At 31.9% G+C, this 21992-nt stretch overlaps 1 protein-coding gene across 5 annotated transcripts in view; it reads left to right on the forward strand.

Moving 5' to 3' along the window:
- The window catches only part of LOC106063936 (E3 ubiquitin-protein ligase UBR2-like), a 59469-nt gene that overhangs the window by 6595 nt on the left and 30882 nt on the right, over positions 1-21992 (forward strand). For 2 of the 5 annotated variants that reach the window (XM_056024885.1, XM_056024886.1), the window contains exons 6-30: positions 234-431; positions 1697-1774; positions 1912-1974; positions 2565-2688; positions 3552-3665; positions 4777-4813; positions 4925-4976; positions 6528-6626; positions 7816-7914; positions 10499-10580; positions 11014-11092; positions 11939-12047; positions 12188-12316; positions 12620-12704; positions 12805-12891; positions 13911-13972; positions 14408-14560; positions 15121-15186; positions 15894-15970; positions 17232-17326; positions 18746-18870; positions 19602-19654; positions 19788-19890; positions 20776-20824; positions 21829-21983. In XM_056024885.1, coding sequence (XP_055880860.1) covers positions 234-431; positions 1697-1774; positions 1912-1974; positions 2565-2688; positions 3552-3665; positions 4777-4813; positions 4925-4976; positions 6528-6626; positions 7816-7914; positions 10499-10580; positions 11014-11092; positions 11939-12047; positions 12188-12316; positions 12620-12704; positions 12805-12891; positions 13911-13972; positions 14408-14560; positions 15121-15186; positions 15894-15970; positions 17232-17326; positions 18746-18870; positions 19602-19654; positions 19788-19890; positions 20776-20824; positions 21829-21983 — 2373 coding nt within the window. The remainder of the gene's footprint in view (positions 1-233; positions 432-1696; positions 1775-1911; positions 1975-2564; positions 2689-3551; positions 3666-4776; positions 4814-4924; positions 4977-6527; positions 6627-7815; positions 7915-10498; positions 10581-11013; positions 11093-11938; positions 12048-12187; positions 12317-12619; positions 12705-12804; positions 12892-13910; positions 13973-14407; positions 14561-15120; positions 15187-15893; positions 15971-17231; positions 17327-18745; positions 18871-19601; positions 19655-19787; positions 19891-20775; positions 20825-21828; positions 21984-21992) is intronic. The other 3 variants (XM_056024887.1, XM_056024889.1, XM_056024890.1) reach the window with 3 other exon arrangements.

The following is a 21992-nucleotide window of genomic DNA, read 5'->3' on the forward strand; positions in this document are numbered from 1 at the left end:
TTTTCTGTAATTTTATAGAATGTTTACCCATTTAATTAATTTTTTTTGAAAACTTAAAAAAAAATAATGTTCTTTTGCTCTTTATACTAATTGTATTCCATTAAACTTCTTTGTATTCAAATATATCTAATACATATAATTTTAGATTTACAGTGAATGTGTTTAAAATGAATCATTTGAATAAGGTTTGATTGTGGCTATTAAATGAAACAAAGTGATTCATTTCTGTCCAGAGTGATTCTATCAACATGGAGCCTGCGATGCAGAACATTATGGCCTGGGTGTTTAGGTGTGTTCTGAGATACTCCTCCACCATGCTGACATGGGAGCACAACCTAGTCCTGCCACTGGGCCTGAAGCAGAAAAATGAGACCAGCTCAGCTGTATATAGGTGCATGTTATACAATGATGAAGTGCATACTTATGATCAGGTTGGTAGCAGTCTGTTGCATTAAGTATTGTAGATACCAAGACTAGCTCAAGTGCTTCATTGGGCATGCTTTATCTCAATGACAATGGTTGTATTACATTAAGATTTGGGCTGGTTTCTGATGTAGAAATAGCACATTTAATTAGCAACCCTTAAATACGATTTTTATTGGTGCCTCTTAGTGTCAGTTCAAGGAAGGATGGGTAATGCTGGTTGCCATTGCTAGTAAGATAAGATAAGATAATTTTATTGATCCAATCAAATGGAAATTCAGTTTGACTACAATTGACAACATCAGCGTAACTACTGTATAATAACAGTATAGATGAAAAATTCGAACAATATTCACACACGAAACACATACACATTCACAACCAGTGCTTTATGAATTTATGACTTCTATGTACTTCTCGATGACGACAGCTGATCTTGTAACACTCTGACCGAAAGTGGGATAAAGCAGTTTTTAAATCTTTCTGTTTTAATCCTAATGGAAAGGAGACGACCACTTTGTTCAGATCTTATGGTGTGGTTTAATGGGTGCAGGATTTCCTTAAGAATCGAGAGTGTTTTGGAAAGGCATCTTTCATGAAAAGGCTCTTCAAGAGATGGTAGCTGTATTCTAGTGATATGCAATGCTTTTTTAATTACTCTATTTAGTCTAAGTCTCTGTGCCAGTGAATTATTACCAGGTGATGGCAAAGTTAATTAGCCTGCTGATGGTTGCTGTATAAAAAAAGTTTAATAATTGTTTTGTCGATGTTCAATTTTCATAACTTTCTGAGATAGAAGAGTCGCTGGCTGGTGAATTTTTGTGTAGAGGTTTTGACAGTGTTCACTCCATTTCAGTTTGTTGTTGATGGTTGTTCCTAGATATTTATATTCTTGTACTTGTTCTATGATTTGATTGCTTATCTGAATTTCTGCAATATGACCTTTATGATTCCTAAAGTCAATAATCATTTCTTTAGTTTTCTGAACATTTAAAATTAGAAAGTTATCTATAATACACCATTGGTAAAAGGTGTTAATTGTTAAATGGTACAGATTTTCGTCACCTGCAATAAGGCCAATGAATGCTGTGTCCTTAGCAAATTTTATGATGGGAGTCTTATATAGATAACGTCTGTTAGTTTTAGGCTTACTTCTGGGAATGCTTTGTTTTGTAGTCTTCCATACAACTATTTTTTATGTATATAATTCAAACTTAGTTCTTTATTTTAACAAATTTCTTACACTGAGTAAAATATGTTCTGCACTCTTTAGGTGATTAATATTCTCCAACGTGCAATAGACTGTACTCAGAGGCAAGCTCTGGACTATGCCACAAGTGTAGATAGAGAGGTAAGCTCTATGCTCTTACCACTGTTGTTGAAAGTAAAGTTATTTTGCATGGTGAAAGTAGAAATTCTCAGTAGGAGTTATTAACGCAAATAGTAGTGGCTACCTGATGTTATGTATGTTTTAATATTACTTATTAGGGGCGTTGTTGTGTCAAGAGTGGTACTCAAGAAGAGTGTGAGTCTGTCAAACAAACTATTGAGGTAAGAAATCCTTGTTTCATAACAAACCCAGGTCACATAAGTCCCGACAATTCACGGGATATTAAAGTTATATTAAAGTTATAAAAAGAAAATGTATGCCAAGTTTATGGCATTTATTGAGGTTTAGTAATTGCGCTAACTTTTTATAGTCATTCATGTTAAAAATGCTTTAAGGCTTTCAATTTCTTATAGTTTTAAACTAATTAGGGCCCAAAATTGTACTCCTAACTTAAAATTACAATCTGTAATTGCAACTAAATTTGTGATGATGAGGAAAGATGCAAGAGCAAAATAATTTTAACTTTAACAAGTTAACAAGAAATAAGTAACTCTATTATTACAATTTTTTAAAGTGAGTTTTATCCCTTTTGTTGATGATGTCCCCAGCTTACAATTTTCTGTTAAGTCAAGTTTTATTTGGCACTTAAGGGCAGTGGTGTTGTGTTGTTGTCAACATTTGAAACTGTGATTATGCTAAAACTGCCATCGGTCATAAATGTTCTTCTTTGTGGTTTTTCAAAGACTAATTTTTATATCAAAGATATTTTGTTTTTAAAATCAACTTAATTTACTAATTATTATGTCTATAGCGAAATACTTCAAGACATGGTAGCAAGGCTTTGAAAGTTGAAGTGATGGTGAAAGATCTGGTGGCTCATCAGTTGTTTGCTTTGAAAATTTTGAATTGGCTCCAATCTGTCAGTGACAAAGCCAGTGAGTAGTTCAGAATTGTTTCATCGTTGAAATGTGAAAGTTTGGTCAGTTTGTTGTACTTAAAAGTTCTGAAATCTAAATGTTTTTTTCTTTGTTTGTTTGTAATTGTGAAGTTAAGTACAGATGTCAAGTTGCTTGTTTATTTTAAATTGTCTTTTTAATTGTAATAATGCATTCCAGCAGATCACATATTCCCACACAAAGTTAGATAAAACACAATAGAAATTCCAAACACTTTAATTACAAAATTCAATAAGATTAACTTCACAAATAAAAATAAAGTAGCACAGTATATACAATTGAATACATAAATAACTCTTTGCCTAAACTCCTCTTGCCTGAAATAGTTTTCTTTTTCTGAAGCTTTGACATCCCAGGAATATTCTTTTAGCAACTCCATGAGCTATTCGCGAATGAGGATATGGTGTAAAAATGCCTCACAAAATACTAGGGATAAAGGTTCAAGGCTAAATCTTGTTTAATACAAATAGTTCTTGGGTATACCCTTCCAGGCTAAGTTCATCTAGATGACATCATGTGATCTTGCTGTGATCTGTGACAGTAATAAAGCAAATGTTTAAAACTGTTGTCTGTTGTGATGTGAATTAGTAACTTATAAAAGTTCTATATAAGGAACTAGCTTAATCTTCTTCTCTACCTAATGTTACTTCATAAAGATGTTATTTCTTGACATATTCTTAATACATTGCACAATTTGAAATGAGCAATTTAAAATCTATTCACATAGAAATGCACAAAAACATCAATAAATTAGCACCCAATGCTCTGCAAGCCTAATTGAGAGTATTAATCTATTGTCTTTTTTAAAAATTGAAATACTTGTGTTTCTCATTTTTGTCCAGGTTCTATCAGAAAAATTTTGTGTGGAGTCTTGATGGAAAATCAAATAGTTAACAATGTGCCCACCCTGTCTATCCTAGAAGAGTTCATTCAAGCAGATACAAAATTATGGAAAGGTGAGTTGTTCTTTCTAACATTCAAAATGTTTCTACAAATACATCCTTGGGTAAATTGTGTACTGGAAGTGAGAGCGCCCTGCAGTCCCATACATTTCTGTAAGCTGATAGGAAAGAATAAATTACCACCAGAATTCTCTTGGTAGAAGGCATTTATAGAAAAAACATAACAGAAAGATTTTGTTTTATATTGATACTGACTTTATTCTTTCTTCTGGTATACTTATTTTATAAAAAAAACAAACATTGATATATTTTTATAAATTTAGATGTCTATGATCAATGAATATATATATATATTTCCAAAGAGTTACTAAAAACTATTGTAACAAAGTTTAGTCTTCTTAAAGTTATAAATTATTTTTTTTTCACATTATACTCTACTTTTAACATTTTGGAGGTGCAGTGGCTGAGTGGTAAAATGCTTGGCTTCCTAACCAGTGGGTCCAGGCTTCGAAGACTAGGATTTTGGATTTTTGGATCGTTAGGGGGCCTTTGAGTCCACCCGGTTCTAATGGACACCTGATATTAGTTGTGGAAAAACTAAAGGTGATTGGTCATTGTGCTGGCCACATGACACCCTTGTTAACTATGACTTCAACGTCATCTGCCCCATAGATCACAAGGTCTGAAAGGGGAACTTTAAAAAAAAAAATTTTACCTAGATGTCTTGACAAGTAAATCAAAGTAATAGAGGCATTTGTATTTTTTGTTTATGTCTTACTAAGCTCTATTATTATTAAACACTGTTATTACTCTGTCTTTCTCTCTTCCACTTAGCTCATGGATCTTTCTCAAAAATGACATATTCATTATAATTAAGGTGAACCTTGGTCTAAACATATGCTTGTAATATTTTTAACTATTAATTTGGCCTTTAACCATCATTTTTTCTTTTTTTTTTTAAATTAATTTATTTTATTCTTTTTTTTTTTTTTTTCTTTGCATTTAAGTTATTACTTGATACCAGCTTCAAATTGTACCGAGTTACTACCACAACAATCCATATTATCCAATCAATGCAATAATTGTTTGTCAACAGTAGAGATCAGATTCATGATAGTCAAGTTTTAAGAATAAGTTTTTGACTTTTGCCTCTCATTGTTTTCAGTTGCTAGAGTACAAAGTCATCAGCTACTAATGGCTTGGTAAGTTCACTACTTGACATTACAAGCAAATATACAGACACTCATTGAACTATCTTTTAGAAGACGTTTAACACAATGTATTGTTACCAAGTCTCTATCTTACTTTTCCAGTGTCCTCAAAGACCCGCCATCTAAAAAACAATTTTCTGTGATATTTACAAAGGTAAATATTTCTTGTCTGTTTTGTGATGTATATAGTGTGATATTATTGTACATAATTACATATGTATAAATGTTGTGTTTAATGAAGAGGTATTAAATACTAGTTCTTCTGTTCGTACGTATTGAATTTGATAAGTGTCTACTTTGACTATTTCAGTTATTGAGTGTTTAAAAATTGACAATCCAAATTTGCATTGCAAAAAGTTGAAGCTGTAGTGTGTAAAACAATATTGAATAGATTGTTTAAGATATTTAAAGATATATTGCATTGCTATGATGAACTTAAAACTAAAAAAAAATAGCATTGTATCTGTAATTATCTATCTAAAAAGGATAAAAATAGAAAATCTTTATAATGAATGGTTGGTGTTCACTTTTTTTTTTCTTAATTTTACAATCTTTGGACTATTATTTGTGTCATTAAATAAATATGTTTCTTGCCTTGCATTTTCTTTCAAAATTGGTCTCAATAAAAGTTAAAATACATGTAGTCTTTTATATTACAGTGATTCCTTGCCACAACGCCCTTCCGCTTTTGCTGCTTCACTCTTTTGTAGGCTTTTATTAGAAATTAAGGGGAGAAATAATCCACAGATCTTTGCTTTTTCTTGGATTTTTATCAAAATTAAATCTTTAGTAGAAAAATATATATTTTATGAACTTAAACATAAAAAAATACCAGAATGCATAAAAATATGTTACTAATATAAATTCTAACAATAAAGAAATGTTATAAAAGTAATATGAATTACAATAAATAGTGAGTATTTATTCTTTGAAATGAAAACCACATTACTTGCGTGAGGCACTATGCACATACTCACAATTGTATATAATACAATTAGTTGCTGGCTTGTGTTGTCTCAGTACAGTGGCACGTTGTTATTACTTGACAGTATTATGTGTTTGTTTTTTTTTATCTACTCTACAGTGTTATTATTAGCTGTGTTATTATTATTTACTTAGCAGACCACTGAGGTGATATTTTATCTACTAACGACATGGCCTAAATTGTGCCGATGTGCCTCAAATCAAATTATCTACTCTACAGTGTATACAGTACTGAGGTTCATAGAGAGTTGAAGCACGGGAGAGGGTTTATAAATCGTTACTATAGTGTACAAATACTTTAATAAGTAAACCGTTTCTATTTCAAGGATTCTTGGTTATCACAGGTTGCTCTGGAATACAATTCACTCAATAAACAAGGGATCACTGAATTATGATTCAATTTTTTATCACATGACTAATTGTTCCTTTAATTAAAAATTCTTTGGTTGCCATCCAATTGTAATTGTAAGGGCTACCCTTAAACATTATGCCAAGTTAGTGTATACAAAGTTAAAGATACTTGCTGCCTAATTTAATAGCAGTGTCTGACAATGATAACAGCTGATGAGAAACACGAATTGTAATGATCTAATGATGTTAAAAAATGTTTTATCCCTCACAGCTCTGAATACAATAATGTATCATGTACAAGTATTTGATTCAAGTTGTTAGTATATCAAGCAATGAGGCCATGTGAATATATCAGTTGTTTTATCCACAGTGGTATGCCCAGATGGTCCGGGCATTCAGTGAGGATGATCATGACCATGACGTCTGTATGCCCAGCCTCTCTGTACAGATTTTTACTGTTCCCAGTTTGGTATGAGTCTGTTTCAGCGCTCCCTCCGCCCCCAGCCCCCATTCCCCCTCTATTATGCATTTTGAGTTTGGGCTGTTTGTTTCATTTTTTTGTTTTTGTGTTTTTATTTTTGTTGAGTGGCCAGTTAAGTGTTTATAACACACAAAACTAAAAGTCATACAGTGACCCAATGGTTCACGAGACAAAGAATATAAGTCACTTTTGGGAAAAAAAAAAAAAGCAGTTTATCTAAAATGAAAACTAGTTTTGAAATAATCAATGCTAATGTATTCAGTCCTTTTTTGTTTTTTAAAGAAATCTTTCAACAAATAAAATTATTTATTGTTTTGTTAGTACATTCCAAGTATTTATTTTTGTTGAGACATCACAATAGTTTAACAGAGATTTTTAATCACAGTACTTACGGTATTTGTTTATTTTAATATAAGAATTTTCAAAAAAATTGAAGTACACAATATTTTGACATTTTTTTTTTAATAACACTTGTCATTGTATGACTTTTAATACTGAAGGACATATTGCATTCTATTTAATCATCATGAGAAATTTCTGGTGACATTTTTTTTGAAGCTGAATTTAATATTATATGGTCTTTAATAGTTTTCTGTTAATGTTAACCAGAAGATCTCGTTGTGATCAATATTGTGGATGTACACATTTTTTCTTTGTATTAGACAACAGTGGTACCTAATTTTTGTTGACTGTTCTTTTATACAGCCTCAACATCAAAATGAAGTTCATTAGGAAATCAATCTCTAAAAATGAGTGGTTAGAAAATATGTACCCAAATAGGATACAAAATATTAAAAGTTGTTATCTGTGACCCACAAAGCTCTATCAGATTTGTTTAGTGATATTATGAACAAGAATCAGGAAGCACTGTTATGTAGTATGTTCAGAACCTGGTAGCAGGCCATTTTGTGTGTGTGTGTGTGTATATTTTGTTTCATTCTTTTTTTTTTAAGTTTTTTATTTTAACATTTCTCTTGAAATTAATCATTTTTAACATTTTTTTTTACATGCATTTCACTAATTAAACTATTTTCTACAACCCAACTCTAAGAACCATACACAATAGTCTTTCAAGAGAGGCCTTCTGCGAGAGCTCATTTGCTTAAATATTTCATGGGGGATCTAGTATGTTTTAGGCCCATCTCAGAGTTTGATGTATTGTGTTTTATCCTTATAGTGCTACTCTGAGCTGATCAAAGAGTTTTTGCAAGACGACCACTCCCGTTCCCTCTCAGTTATACGATTTTCTCTGCAACTGTTTGGAACCCCTTCGTTGGTAGGTCTTTATCAATTTTAGCTTTCGGGCTGAATAAAGAGTGTTTCTGTTGTCATTGCATTTAACTCGCACCAGACTTAGGTTAACTTAGTTAAAGTTTGGTGGGGGGGAAAAATACACAAGGAGGTCAAATTTTTACATCAGAACAAAGTTTTTAAAAGTTTCATTGAACTTGTTCCTTTTAATGTTACATATTTTCAAAGAAATCATATTCAAAGAAATGACATTCAAGTAATGTTTTTTTAATATTAGAAATGAAATGAGTATCTTTAATTATTTCAAAAGGAAGACAAATGGATTTTTTTTTTAATTAAAAAAAGTAAAGATATCCGCTATCATAACATTTAAACTCATTTTTTTACTATTTTTCATGAAAAAAAACTTAAAAACAACAAATGTAAATTATTGGGTTTAATATTTAATAATTTATTGATTCGGTAGCATATGTATATGATTCATAAAGATTAGAAAAAGTTATATTGATGAAAAAAAAGGTGTGTCAGTGGAAGTATATTTTTAAAAATGGTAGAACTGCTTTATTAGGAAAAAAATAATGGAAATATTTTCAGAATTTAATATGTATGCAGAGCGGATGACTTTTTAGCATGCAATCTCTAAAAAAGAAATATAGATCTAGAACAACTTAAATGCTTAGCAAAAGAAATTCTGAAGTAGCATATAATTTCTTAAATTTTAAACTGAAGCTAAATTTAACTGTAAGCTGATAGGAAAAAAACAACAACATGATATCTCACCTCTACTATTCCTTTTTATCAGAATTCTCTCCTATGTAGACTTTGTGGCTTTTTATTGAATTTGAAGTCTCATCCTTTGAAGAAAAAAAATGTAACCTAATGTGATCATAAACTTTGGATGAGATTTTTTTTACATTCTTTATTTACTGGGTTTCCATTTTTCTTTTTGATTTTCATTATAACAATACCTCTATTTCTTGACATGAATCTCAAAAACAGTTGTAATGATTTTCCTAGAAATTTAACAGTTGATGTAGGCCTATATTGCTGAGAAAAGAATTACTAGCTCATTGGCCACACTGAGAAAACTTTAGCTTGACCGTTATAATTTTTCAAAGTAAAAAAAGAACAATATTTAAATTTGGTTAGAGATAGAGAAAATATCTTGAACGGAATATACATCTTCAGGTATTTCTGCATTCCTTGAAGAGTTCAATAAATAGAAGTTCAAGAACATTGTGTGCATCATCTTCTAAGTTTAGATCTGAAGGTCTATCATTGGAATATTATATACTTATAGTATAAGTGTAGTAAGTCTTTACATTCACTTAACCAGCGTTCTTTCTCCAGTAAGGAAGGGGGGGGGGGAAATGGTGCAGAGTAAAAAAATATTTTTTTGTAAATCTAATATTCCTGAGTTATTAAGAGCAGAACAATGGCTCCCTATGTTGTCTAAAGGAGGTAGTTAAAAAAACAACAATTGTTAATGTTTTTCTTGTTTATACTTGTAAGAATATATATTCAAAATACAATAGAAAGAAAGAAATAGGAAGGTAACTAAATGGAAGAAGTCTAAATGTCAAAATAACTTAAAAATAAATGAAAGAAATGTTTGAAAAAAAAAAAATTGGCTTCTGGTGTTAGAGGCAAAACAAAATAAAAACTTTTAACTTGAGCTGCCCCAAAAAACCTGTCCCTAATGAAATGATGTCCTAATAGACTTTGCCAATCCTTATTTTTTTATAAGTAAAAAGCACAGAACTAAGAGATTGTTTTGAAGGAAACAAAGAGATATATAAGAGTGAAGGAAGTTGCTTAAGACCAGTATCAATGGACATGTGTCAGTAGATGACTTTGTTTCCGAAGAGCTGCTGCTGCTCTACTAGTGCAAGACCAATGTGTTACAAAGAGACTCATTGGTTTTCATTTTGATATTTACTCCATTTCAAACCCTCCTTTGTAGCCATAGTTTGCATTAGTCATTGAAAATGTGTACAGAGAATGTTTTGGCCATGAAAATGAAAATGTTGGTTGTCTTGCAAAAATATCTTTTTTGTTTTTCATTTTTGCTTTGACTAATCCTCTGCTACTGTGATAATAGTTTCATTGGACATTTGAAAAAAGAAAAAAACAAGATCTTCTAATTGCATACTAGTAGCAGCATGTTGGCCTGCTTTCGTTTATATGTAGTTTCAATGTTTGTATGTTTGTTTGTAGTTTGTATTTATATCGAACTGATCTCTATATTTTCACTTTTTTTTTGCTTCCTTTTAATTTTTATTTTTTGTTTAGTTTTTAGTTTGTATCTTTGTGAATTGGTTTAGTTTTCATTTTTAAAAATTTTTTACTATTATTTTTTAGTTTCTATCGATTGCTTAAGCTTTTATTTTGCATTAATTTTTGTTTCCTTTGTTTGATGTCAGGTTTTAAATATATTGTCTTGTTAAATACTTATGGAAATAATGCTGAAGATAAAACCATAGCATTTGTAAAACACTTAAGTCATTTAAACAAAATTAGTAAGAGTAATTGTTCTAGTTTTTGAAAGACTAATGTCTTCATGTATGGGGACTAATATGAATTGAAACTAACACCTTACCATCTTGCAGGCTAGGATGTTGATTGCAGAACATGATCTAATTACTGTGATAACTAGGGCATTTCTCTCGGCTTGTGAGAGGAAGAAGAATGGTGAGTTCATCAAATGTTGTGTAAATGCATTTGTCAGGTACATTAAAAATTTATTTAGAAAAAAAAAACATTCTGGTTCAGGAAACTTTTTCTTTTTAAGTTTTATTTTAAATATAGGAGTTCTTTTACCAAACACTATCACATTATTCCTTAGTATAAAACATAAAAAAGAGAAAGTTGCTAAATTTCTCAATTCAAATGTGAAGTTAAATGCTGAAACAATGAATGTGCTAAATTTCTTGGGTGTAAATTTGCAATGAATTTTAAAAAAAAAAGGAAATTGAAGTGTTTTTTTTTTTAAATAAATTACAGAAGATAAAATAGTTTTCTAATTTCAAATTATAAGATGAAACTCCTTTACAATGGAAATCTAAATGATGCAAGTCTCTTGAAAAGAATTCTATACTTAGGAATTGTTTTTGGTCTGTTTCAGCTCAAGGGAAATTATCCTTTGATAGAGCAGAAAGAAATAATGTCTTTAAAAGATCCATTTTTGTATTGCATGACCTCAAGTGAGTTTTTTTTTCTTCTAGTGAGTTATATACATGAATCTATAAGATAACTTAAATACAAACTTATTTACTTGTGATCCATGAAAGGCTTCATCCTTTAGTATTTGTTTGTTTCCAACATTTGTTGTTATATTCATGAGATCTAATCAAACTTGGGCAAGCCTCAGCTATTGTGTAGAGAAAGTTTTCTTATCTACCAAGCCAGCTCTGTGGGGCTCAGTGGTTGAGTGGTTAAGTGATTGGGTACCAAACCAAGACGTCCTGGGTTCGAATGTTGGAGAAGACAGATTTTTTATTATGAATCCACCCTACCTCAGACATTAGTTGGGGAAAGAAAAGGCTGTCATTTGTTGTGCTGGCCACATGACATCCTGATAGTTAACCATTGACAAAGAAACAGATGACCTTTACATCATCTGTCCCATATATTACAAGGTCTGAAAGGGGGCACTTTAAGGTAATTTTATTGCTACAAATAAATGGAAATTCCATTTGACTACAATTGTTACTATATATTATCAAGATAGCTATTCATTTAATAGACCACAATAAATCTATCATTTACAGACACTATTAAAAAAAGAAAGAAATATGCATACATTGATATGAATATGTTGATATAGATCTTGATTTTTTAGTTCATTAGTGATTTAAATCGTTCAAAATCATTTGTTGTCTGTCTAGCTAACTCTGTCAAATCTTTTCCATACATGAATGGCCCTTGTAACATAATAGTTGTTCTATGAATCTATATATATACAATTGAGTTTGTTTGTACCTCATCTGCTACAGCTTGGGATGAACTTGTTAGTGCAATATTCATTTTTGTGTGTGTTTGTGGTTCAGGTATGCACTTGTTTGTAAACCTACATGTCCTGAGGAATGGACTGAGTCATTACGAGACAACTTTTTGAGGGGACTGACTACATTTTTACAACTTCTTTCTCTTATTCAGGTAAGGACACAAGTCTAGGTGTATTGTATATGTTGTGAACCTCTAGGACTCTGTGCATATGTTCTTAACACTTAGCACTGTTTGCATATATGTCTTCATGTACCCCTATTTTATAATTTCATTATTAATATATATTTCAGGGAATGGACTCAGTGAAAAGACAGACAGGTCAACATTTAGAGTTTGACCCTGAGTGGGAGGGTGCCTTTACTATTCAGATTAAACTGGAGGACATCCTCGTGCTTTTCTGCCAGTGGTGTGCAGCTGATGTAATGAAAAGTTCTATCAGCCTTAATACTAACTAATGCTTGAAATCATGACCATGTAAAATGTAGCATGCCTTCACTCCAATGTATCAAAGTAAATTAATCAAATGTGACAGTGTCAAAACTATTTGACCGCCTTTTTTTATTTCAACTACTTAAACATTGGAAGGAAATATCTCAAACTTTTACTATTCGATGATAATATATTAATCTCTGTAAGAAAAACGTTTAAAAATAAATTAATATATGAGCGTGTATCTCTAGGTAATCTTTAATTTCTGTTTTATTTTGTCTGTGTTCCCCCAGAGGTATCTCCTTGTAGAAGGCTATAAAGCTACAATGGAAGCTTTGACCAACAGCAGGGAGCCTAGTATAAGGGACAAAGCCTCAGGTTGAGATTTTTGTTTTAGTTTGAAATAGATTTTTAAAAAAATATAAATTTGGTGATGTTCTAGTTTCAACTGTAAACTTGTGTTTTGTCTCTCCTGTAGTTGATGGCTACACTGGTGAAGTCATTAAGCATGATGTTTCCTCTGATCCAATCTCCATACATTATCCTCTGAATAGATTTCTTGCAGGTCAGTGGAGCATTGGTTTTTCATTAAACTTAAATTCCCCAGATTAAATATTCTATGTGTGGAAAACTTGATGGTAGCTAATTGAAATCCTGGCTGGAATTTTGTAATTTGGAATCACTTGTTTCCTTTGAGTCCATTCAGCTGTGATAAGATGAGGAAAGTAAAGACAGCTGTGATAAGATGAGGAAAGTAAAGACAGCTGTGATAAGATGAGGAAAGTAAAGACAGCTGTGATAAGATGACGAAAGTAAAGACAGCTGTGATAAGATGAGGAAAGTAAAGACAGCTGGTTATTTTGCTGACTTCATGACGCCCTTTTTTAATCGTCATTCAAGATGGTAGTTAGACAAGTTTACAATAAAAACAAACACTATAACTTTTGTACCTAATGCATAACAAATATTTGTCAAGTAAATTTTAACTTCATTTAAACCTTACCTGCCCTTAGTGCCTCAGGCCTAGGTATCTCCTTTTCTTGCTTTCTAAATCCAAATCAACCAAAATATCAATAAACTTAAGGCTCATTACAAGCCTAGAACTATTGTCTGCCATGGCCAGTCCCAAGCCTGGATGAGAAAGCGGAGGGTTTGGCGTGGGACTAGCAAGCCCACCCTGTGAAACCTCAATAGCTGCAGAAAGGGCCAACTTCAAACTTTTAGATAATTAATCGATCTTTAATGAGAAAGTGGGTGGACCTGAGTTTAAGAACTAGTGTACGTGATTCATGTTAAATTGTTCACATAAAAACTACACATTTGCATGTGGTTAAATTATGATTGGTAGGTTAATTTTTTATCTGACAATTTTTTTTTCTCAAGAATATGCAAGTACTGAAAAATAGGTTTTGCAGCATAGCTCCATTTTGGACAATACTGAAAAATCAGTAGAGCATTCTGCTTTCATTGTGTTTTTATAGTTATTATTGGTTTGTTAGCTAATGATCAGTTTCTTAGTTATTATTGATTCTGATCACATATAATATATATATACATACATACAAGTGAAATCTCTGTTTCCAGCTCTACATATCCATCTTGAAGAACATGGATTAAGTTTCACATCTCCAGAGTTTCAGAATCCTGTAAGTTTGATTAGAGTCAGTTTTAACTAGCACCAAGGCAATCTCATGAGAAATTATGTAGGATTGAGATGTGTTTTCATCAGAAAAGAATACAATAAAACAGAAGACCTATACATTAGTAGTTTGTTTAGTCTCTCTAGAGATAACCAATGCTACAAAATCTGGCGAGAAAAGATAGAGATGTATTAGATTAGATCTGAAACAGACATAAAGCTAGTGAAATATCTGATTGTGCCAGATAGTTTCTTTGTATTGTGACTGTTGATGAAAAGATAATGTTGAGATCCATTTGAACTCCTCCTAAATACATAAGATATTACCTCCCCCTCCCTCGATCCAGAGTCTAGTTGAAGAAATCTTAAGGTGTTTAGATAAGTAAGAGAGATACTTCATTTTCAATCCTATTCTGAATGGACTCTCCACTGTTCCTACCAGACATTGACCCAGATGGCTCAGAGGATGGATGTGCCCATGAAAGAACCTCTGGACATGAAGGAGCTGATGGAACCTGCCCTGAGGATACAGGTACTGCTGGCGCAGTCCCAGGCAGGCATGTGGAGAAGGAATGGATACAGCCTGCAAAACCAGGTGATTTGTCTCTTTAGGTCAAAGTGGTATGCTTTGTATATACTGTGTATAGGATTAACAAGTTTGTGGTGAAGTCATTGACACAACCTGTAAAACAAGCCTGTCTTTGCAAGACGTTGAAATACAAATATTCTCTGCAGGCATGTGAGTGTGATGGTGTTTCAAATGTGACCTGTCTTACTATGTTACACTAGCTAAGAAAACTTATGTTGTACATTTCATACACTTTTTAAAAGATTTTTACTAACTATTATATTGTTTGTCTAATTTGTTTTAATTCAAAACTTCTTTTTTGTTGCTAGAAATGACTAGAAATAGTTGTATCTGGTTATATGTATCTATTATGCCATTTCCCTAGTCTTTTCTAAATGTATATACTTACAAAATCTAGGTGGTTTTGAGGACTCCTTGGGAAATGCAAGAAAAGTAATTTAATTAATGGTACTCAAACTTTTGGTTGCTACCTACATTACTGTTTGTCTTGTCTAGTGATGATGGTAGCAAAGGTTTCTGTAAAATAAATTTGTAATTAAGTTAATTTTGTTTGTAATCTTGGCCAGGTATTTTTCTACTCCAACTTGAGATGTAGACAAGAAATGTATGACAGAGACATCATTATGTTGCAGGTTACAACAGTTTTTTGTTTTCTATGTCTTTAAATGCAAAAACAAACTGTTCAACCTTTTCTGTGTTTTCTTTTCCCTTTTTATTTGGACATAGCTTATATCAACTGTCTGTCTGTCTGCTTGTCTGTCTGCTAAAAAGTTTGAACTTTTTTTCTCCCACTTCCCTTTCTCAAAACAATTTGAAACTTTGCACAATTATTCATTGTACCTGATAAAATATAAATCAACAAAAAAAACAAACAAACAATTATTTAATAATTACCGGTAATTAATTATTTTGTTTGATATTGAAATAAGGCGAACAAATACTACTAAATGAGATACAAATATCAATACATGGATTCATTCCCCTAATTATGTTTTTATCACATTTTTTTCTCTTTCTTGGATCAAGTTGAAATTGTACACAATTATTCAAAGTTGATGAGAACATATGAATCAAGAAAAAAAATTAACTAATTAGTTAATCGATTGGTAGTAATTACTTAATTTTGTTTTATATGGCAGAAAGGGAGTTAAAACCTGCAATCATGAAATAAATGACAATTATAGGTGGTTCTTTCCCTTAGATAAGCTTTGTTGTTTAAAAAACTAATCTTTTTTCTTTTGCTGGTTTTGAAATTGTATTTCTAGAGTACTTTTATATCATGTTGAACCCTGAACTTACATTTTGTTTTGTGCTAATAACAGTTGTTCTCTCTCATCAGATTGCTGCTGCACATTTGCCTGGAGACGAGTTCCTGCTTCAACTGATTAATAAATTTAATCTCATCAACTGGGCAAAGTGAGTACACATTTCCACTTGAAATATACATCACCATATTTTTATTGTCCTGAGCAGTGCTTGGGTTTCTGTGCATTGCGTAGTAGATGTTCTGTAGATTGAGTAGTAGATGTTATGTAGATTGAGTATTAGATATTCTGTACATTGAGTAGTAGATGTTCTGTAGATTGAGTAGTAGATGTTCTGTAGATTGAGTATTAGATATTCTGTACATTGAGTAGTAGATGTTCTGTAGATTGAGTAGTAGATGTTCTGTAGATTGAGTATTAGATATTCTGTACATTGAGTAGTAGATGTTCTGTAGATTGAGTATTAGATATTCTGTACATTGTGTAGTAGATATTCTGTACATTGTGTAGTAGATGTTCTGTACATTGTGTAGTAGATATTCTGTAGATTGAGTATTAGATATTCTGTACATTGAGTAGTAGATGTTCTGTAGATTGAGTATTAGATATTCTGTACATTGTGTAGTAGATATTCTGTACATTGTGTAGTAGATGTTCTGTACATTGAGTAGTAGATGTTCTGTAGATTGAGTATTAGATATTCTGTACATTGAGTAGTAGATGTTCTGTAGATTGAGTATTAGATATTCTGTACATTGAGTAGTAGATGTTCAATCAAAGTTGTCATTATTCTCAACCTTCAACTTATTAGAACAGTGGATGATTTTAGGTTATTAGTGAAAAGACAGGAGGCATGGTGGCTTAGCAGTAAAGCGTTTGGCTTCCAAAGCGAGATTCTTGGTTCGAATTCCTGGTGAAAACAGGATTTTTAATTCCGGGATTTTGGACTCCTCAGAATTCACCCAGCTCTAATGGGTACTTGACATTAGTTAGGGAAAGTAAGGTGGTTGGTCGTTGCTCTGGCTGGTCATTATGACAACCTCCTAAAACCGCTGTCCACAGAAACAGATGACATTTTCATCATCTGCCCTATAGATCGAAAGATCTGAAAGGGGAACTATACTTAGTGAAAAGACAATTTTACAATTTCTAAACAGTTTATTATGCAATAAAACACAGCAATAAAAAAGGTAACTTTTTTTTTTATTAGTAATGAAAGATGTCAAAAAAAAAACAACTAAGAAGAACCCAAGTGTTGAAATAATGAAAACAAAACATGTGCACATTTTCTTTTCATTCTTTCCACATTCATGAGATTGTAAAAAATGAATTAAGTGCATGTTGTATTTGTCATTACTTTGAAGTTAGTTGCAACATTTCTCATTGATTTCTCTTTTAACTTTTATGTTCAGGTTGGAGTATGATATACCTGGTGGCCAAGAGGACTCTGTCAGACAGACTGTCACACTGGCGGAGGAGTTTCTCAGTCTGATTATTATTTTAATGGGTAATATGCAGTGTACTTTTAACTAGGGACCACAGTTTTCCATTGCTCCGTATTTTCAAAATTTTGTATTCAGACCTGCCTACCAAAAAAAGTCCAAATGCGTAACGCTGATGGTCAAAATGCGTATTTTGGCACCAGAATGCGTAACACTTGCGCGATCCACTATTTTGTCATATATATATATATATATGTATGACTATATATATATATATATATGACTATATATATATATAATATTAGATCTAGATGTCATGATTAGATCTACAATCTAAATCTAGATCAATACGACAATAGAGATTATATCTAGACTAGATCTATGTCTATATAATGAATATAATCTACGTTAGATCTCGGCTCGAGTATTACCGATGCCGTGGATCCGCTACAAACGTAGGTCTACTCCAAACTTTCGTAGGCCTACCTTCATCCTTGATTTATTCTATACTAAGACTAAGAATCTAGTCTAGATCTTGACTAGATGGTAGTAGAACAACTAAATTGGATCTAGATCTAGATTGTAGAGTAATGTAGAGAATCATGACATAACGTAATGACTAGCTAGAAAGCTGCTAGATCTATTCCTGTATAACAAGTTATCTAGATTCTAGATCTAGAATCCAGATCTATTATAGATCTAGATCTAGACTAGATATCTACAATGTCACTCAATGTGTTTTGAATCGATAGCATTTCGATATTTTTTTCTATACAAATGAATACGGGAATCAGGGATTCAACATAATTAATTTCTACTAACGAACTAACACAAAAAAAAAGTCACGTTGGTGTATCAGCTAACTGACGATACCAACCTGGTACCAACCCGCCACTCCCTCACTCTCGCGTTCTTCATTTCTAGACTAAATCTAATTGCTTTTAAGAACCAATCAACGTATAGATCTGGACACAATGTCACAATGTGTTCCCCCACCCCCCAACAGGACGGCTTAGCGTGACCTCCGTGACCGCTTGTAAGCTAGTCAAGAGAGGGAAAAAAATGCGTAACGCGACGGGTTAAATGCATATTTGCATACTGATGGTCATTTTTGGGAGATTTTGCGTAACGAATATGCATTTTGCGTAACGGTAGGCAGGTCTGTGTATTGATTGTGACAGCTTTCTAATTGTAAAAATGTATATGTTCAAATCAATCAAAAAAATTTTTTTAGTGTGGTATTCAGAACCAGTGGGAAAAATAACACTTGAAATATCTACATTAGTATTTGAGCTGCAAAAATGATAGAAGTAGAAAAATTAGTGTCAGAATAAAGTAATTTGTTATCTGTCAAAGGGTCTTTATCTAGATCTTGAGATGCATTTACTATTTTTCAGCTCTTTCTGAACATTTCTTAAGTCTAAAGATCATTTCAATTTCTAAAGAATGTTTATAATTAGAATATTTTTATCCTGGGTATACAGAAGAGCGTTACATCCCTGGAGTTGGTACTGTGACAAAGAAAGATACCATTAAAAGGGAAGTAATCCACCTACTTTGTATTTCACCGATGGCACACAGTAGATTGACAAAGTCCCTTAATGAAGATGTAAGTAACTGATCCATTCTCTTTTACTTCTTTTTTTGTACTTTTCTGATTCTTCCTATTTGACTTCTTTTGTACTTTTCTTATTCTTCCTATTTGACTTCTTTTGTACTTTTCTTATTCTTCCTATTTGACTTCTTTTGTACTTTTCTGATTCTTCCTATTTGACTTCTTTTGTACTTTTCTGATTCTTCCTATTTGACTTCTTTTGTACTTTTCTGATTCTTCCTATTTGACTTCTTTTGTATTTCTGATTCTTCCTATTTGACTTCTTTTGTACTTTTCTGATTCTTCCTATTTGACTTCTTTTGTATTTCTGATTCTTCCTATTTGACTTCTTTTGTACTTTTCTGATTCTTCCTATTTGACTTCTTTTGTATTTCTGATTCTTCCTATTTGACCTCTTTTGTATTTTTCTGATTCTTCCTATTTGACTTCTTTTGTACTTTTCTGATTCTTCCTATTTGACTTCTTTTGTACTTTTCTGATTCTTCCTATTTGACTTCTTTTGTACTTTTCTGATTCTTCTAATTTGACTTTTTTTTGTATTTCTGATTCTTCCTATTTGACTTCTTTTGTACTTTTCTGATTCTTCCTATTTGACTTCTTTTGTACTTGACATAACAGAATGGACGTTTTTTTTTTTTCAAAATTTTTTTAAAATTTGATATTATTTGTATGGTACTCATTGTTATTCAGTGCACAGTTTGTCAGATTATTGTTCATTATTTCAGATCAATCATGAAACTGGCCTAGATTGGGTTGTGAATGAAATAGCTGTGTTCAAGTAAGTTTCTGTCCACCCTTGTGAAGTGTTTTATTTTAAATCTGATACTGTCATGCCACTGCATATATGATGTTCTGAGACTGCCTAACTAATTATCATACATTGGAAAACATGATTACTTCTTCGCCAACAGAAAGCCCCAGAGTGGAGGCAATGGTAAATTTGAGCTAAAACCTGAGCTGTATAAAGAATACTCTCCTTACTTCTACCACTACTACAAGGCAGAACAAGCCAAAGTAAGTGCAACATGCTTAGTCTCTCTTTTAGTAGTTCATAGGTTTTAGTCCATTGTTTTACTAGGAAAAAAACAACTCATCATAATGAAACCAACATTGTATATGGAATCTTTTACTGAAGGGTATGTCTTTTAAAAATTACATTAGCTTTGTTATTATATATCTTGGTTTATAGAACGATACTTATACCTGAATATCAAATTATTTTATATTTAAGAAGTAATTTCTGTTGCCATTAAATTGATGTAAAAAAAAAAAAAAAGAAAAGTTTAGTCATAAGTTTTAATAAAGGGAGAATATCTCTTACTTACAGTTCCTTGTTGGTATAAGCTATAGTTCCTTGTTGGTATAAGTTATAGTTCCTTGTTGGTATAAGTTATAGTTCCTTGTTGGTATATGTTATAGTTCCTTGTTGGTATATGTTATAGTTCCTTGTTGGTATATGTTATAGTTCCTTGTTGACTTGTTGGCATGTTATAAGTTATAGTTCTTGCTGAGATAAGTTATAGCTCCTTGTTGGTATAAGTATCTGCGCAGCAATTCCAGATCGGTATAAGTATAAGTTATAGTTCCTAGTTGGTTTAAGTTATAGTTCCTAGTTGGTTTAGGTTGTTGTTCCTTGTTGGTTAAAGTTGTTCCTTATTGGCATAAGTTATAGTTCCTTGTTGGTATAAGTTATAGTTCCTAGTTGGTATAATTTTGATTCCAACTCTGTTTTATATAACATAATTAAACCAAGCTTTGTCAATTAAAGTACCACCCCATGGGCCAGTATCATATTACACAGCCATTAATTAACAATTAGTTCTATGTAAGTTACACATAGTCCCAGGGTTTGTTAAGCTGTTTGAAAATTCAAAATAAAAATATGTCTTTCTATTCCAGTCAGAGGAGGTGCAGCGACAGAGGAAGAAACAAAATGAAGAAGATTTGGGTAAGTGTCATTGTTTCTTTCATTTGGAATATGGCTCATTTCACATTTTATGTTTCTTCTTTTCTTGAACAGCAATGCCCAAGATGGCAATGTCATAATACTGGGTCAATGCGTGTGGATTTATTTAACTCAAATGTTTTTTATTAGCTCATTTTAAGGAAATTTTCCCTAATAACAATAAATGTTATTATTCACATAGAAAAAGTTATTATCCCACAAAGAAAACATTTTATTTTGTTGATATACTGAAATTGCTTAATACAAATTTTTTTACTAGAAATTGTTATAAATAAGCAAAACTCAGCAGGAGTATCAGTGTGTCTCAGCCAGTTGACCACCCACCTCAGAAGTGAAAATGTATTCATACAGTTTTAATAGGCAAAGCAGAAGTGAGATGTTACAAAAAATAATCATCCTCCCCCCCATTTACAAATTGTCCTTCATGCTGCTAAATTATTTGTGTGTGTTAGAGACACATCTTAATAGATCTTATAGTTCTGTAACCCTTTTATTTTCATATGCATTCGTTCAGAAAATTTAAACTATATTTTAAGACAACAACTGTATTTGACATAGAATAGCAACTGTATTTGGAAATGTTTAATATATCAGTGTTTATCTCTTTAATAGATAAAGTAGAATGTAAGGAGCATGCATGTCTTTAATGGACACCAAAGCCATTGGACCAATCTTAATAAAACTTGGCATGAACTTTCTTAGATAATAGAGTTGATCTTAGGCTATGTCAAGTTGCCCTACAACAAGAAAGTTGACAAGATCTAAGTCAATGAGACATCTTGACATAGATTTGAACTATTAAAACAACATAAATGCCCTTTATTATGCAACACAACAAAACTTGAACAAAGCTAGGTAAAAACATAGATAGTATTACATAAATGGTACCGGCTGAAACAATAATTTTTGTTTGTTGGACATATTTTTATATAATATAAATTTAAAATTTATTTTATAGCCATTTTTTGACCAATCTATTTGCCCAGCATTGCCTCCTCCTGTGCCCCCTCCTTTTATGAAGCAATTCCAGGCAGCTTTGAACATCCTCCACTGTGATGTCATGATACACATTTTGACCATTGTACTCAAGAGAACTGCCGCACCAAGGTCAAGGTCCTGGTCAGAAGCCCAGTTTGATAGGGTCAGTCTA

This window comes from Biomphalaria glabrata, chromosome 3 (assembly GCF_947242115.1).
Source record: "Biomphalaria glabrata chromosome 3, xgBioGlab47.1, whole genome shotgun sequence".
In the NCBI taxonomy this organism is placed as follows: Eukaryota; Metazoa; Mollusca; class Gastropoda; family Planorbidae; genus Biomphalaria; species Biomphalaria glabrata.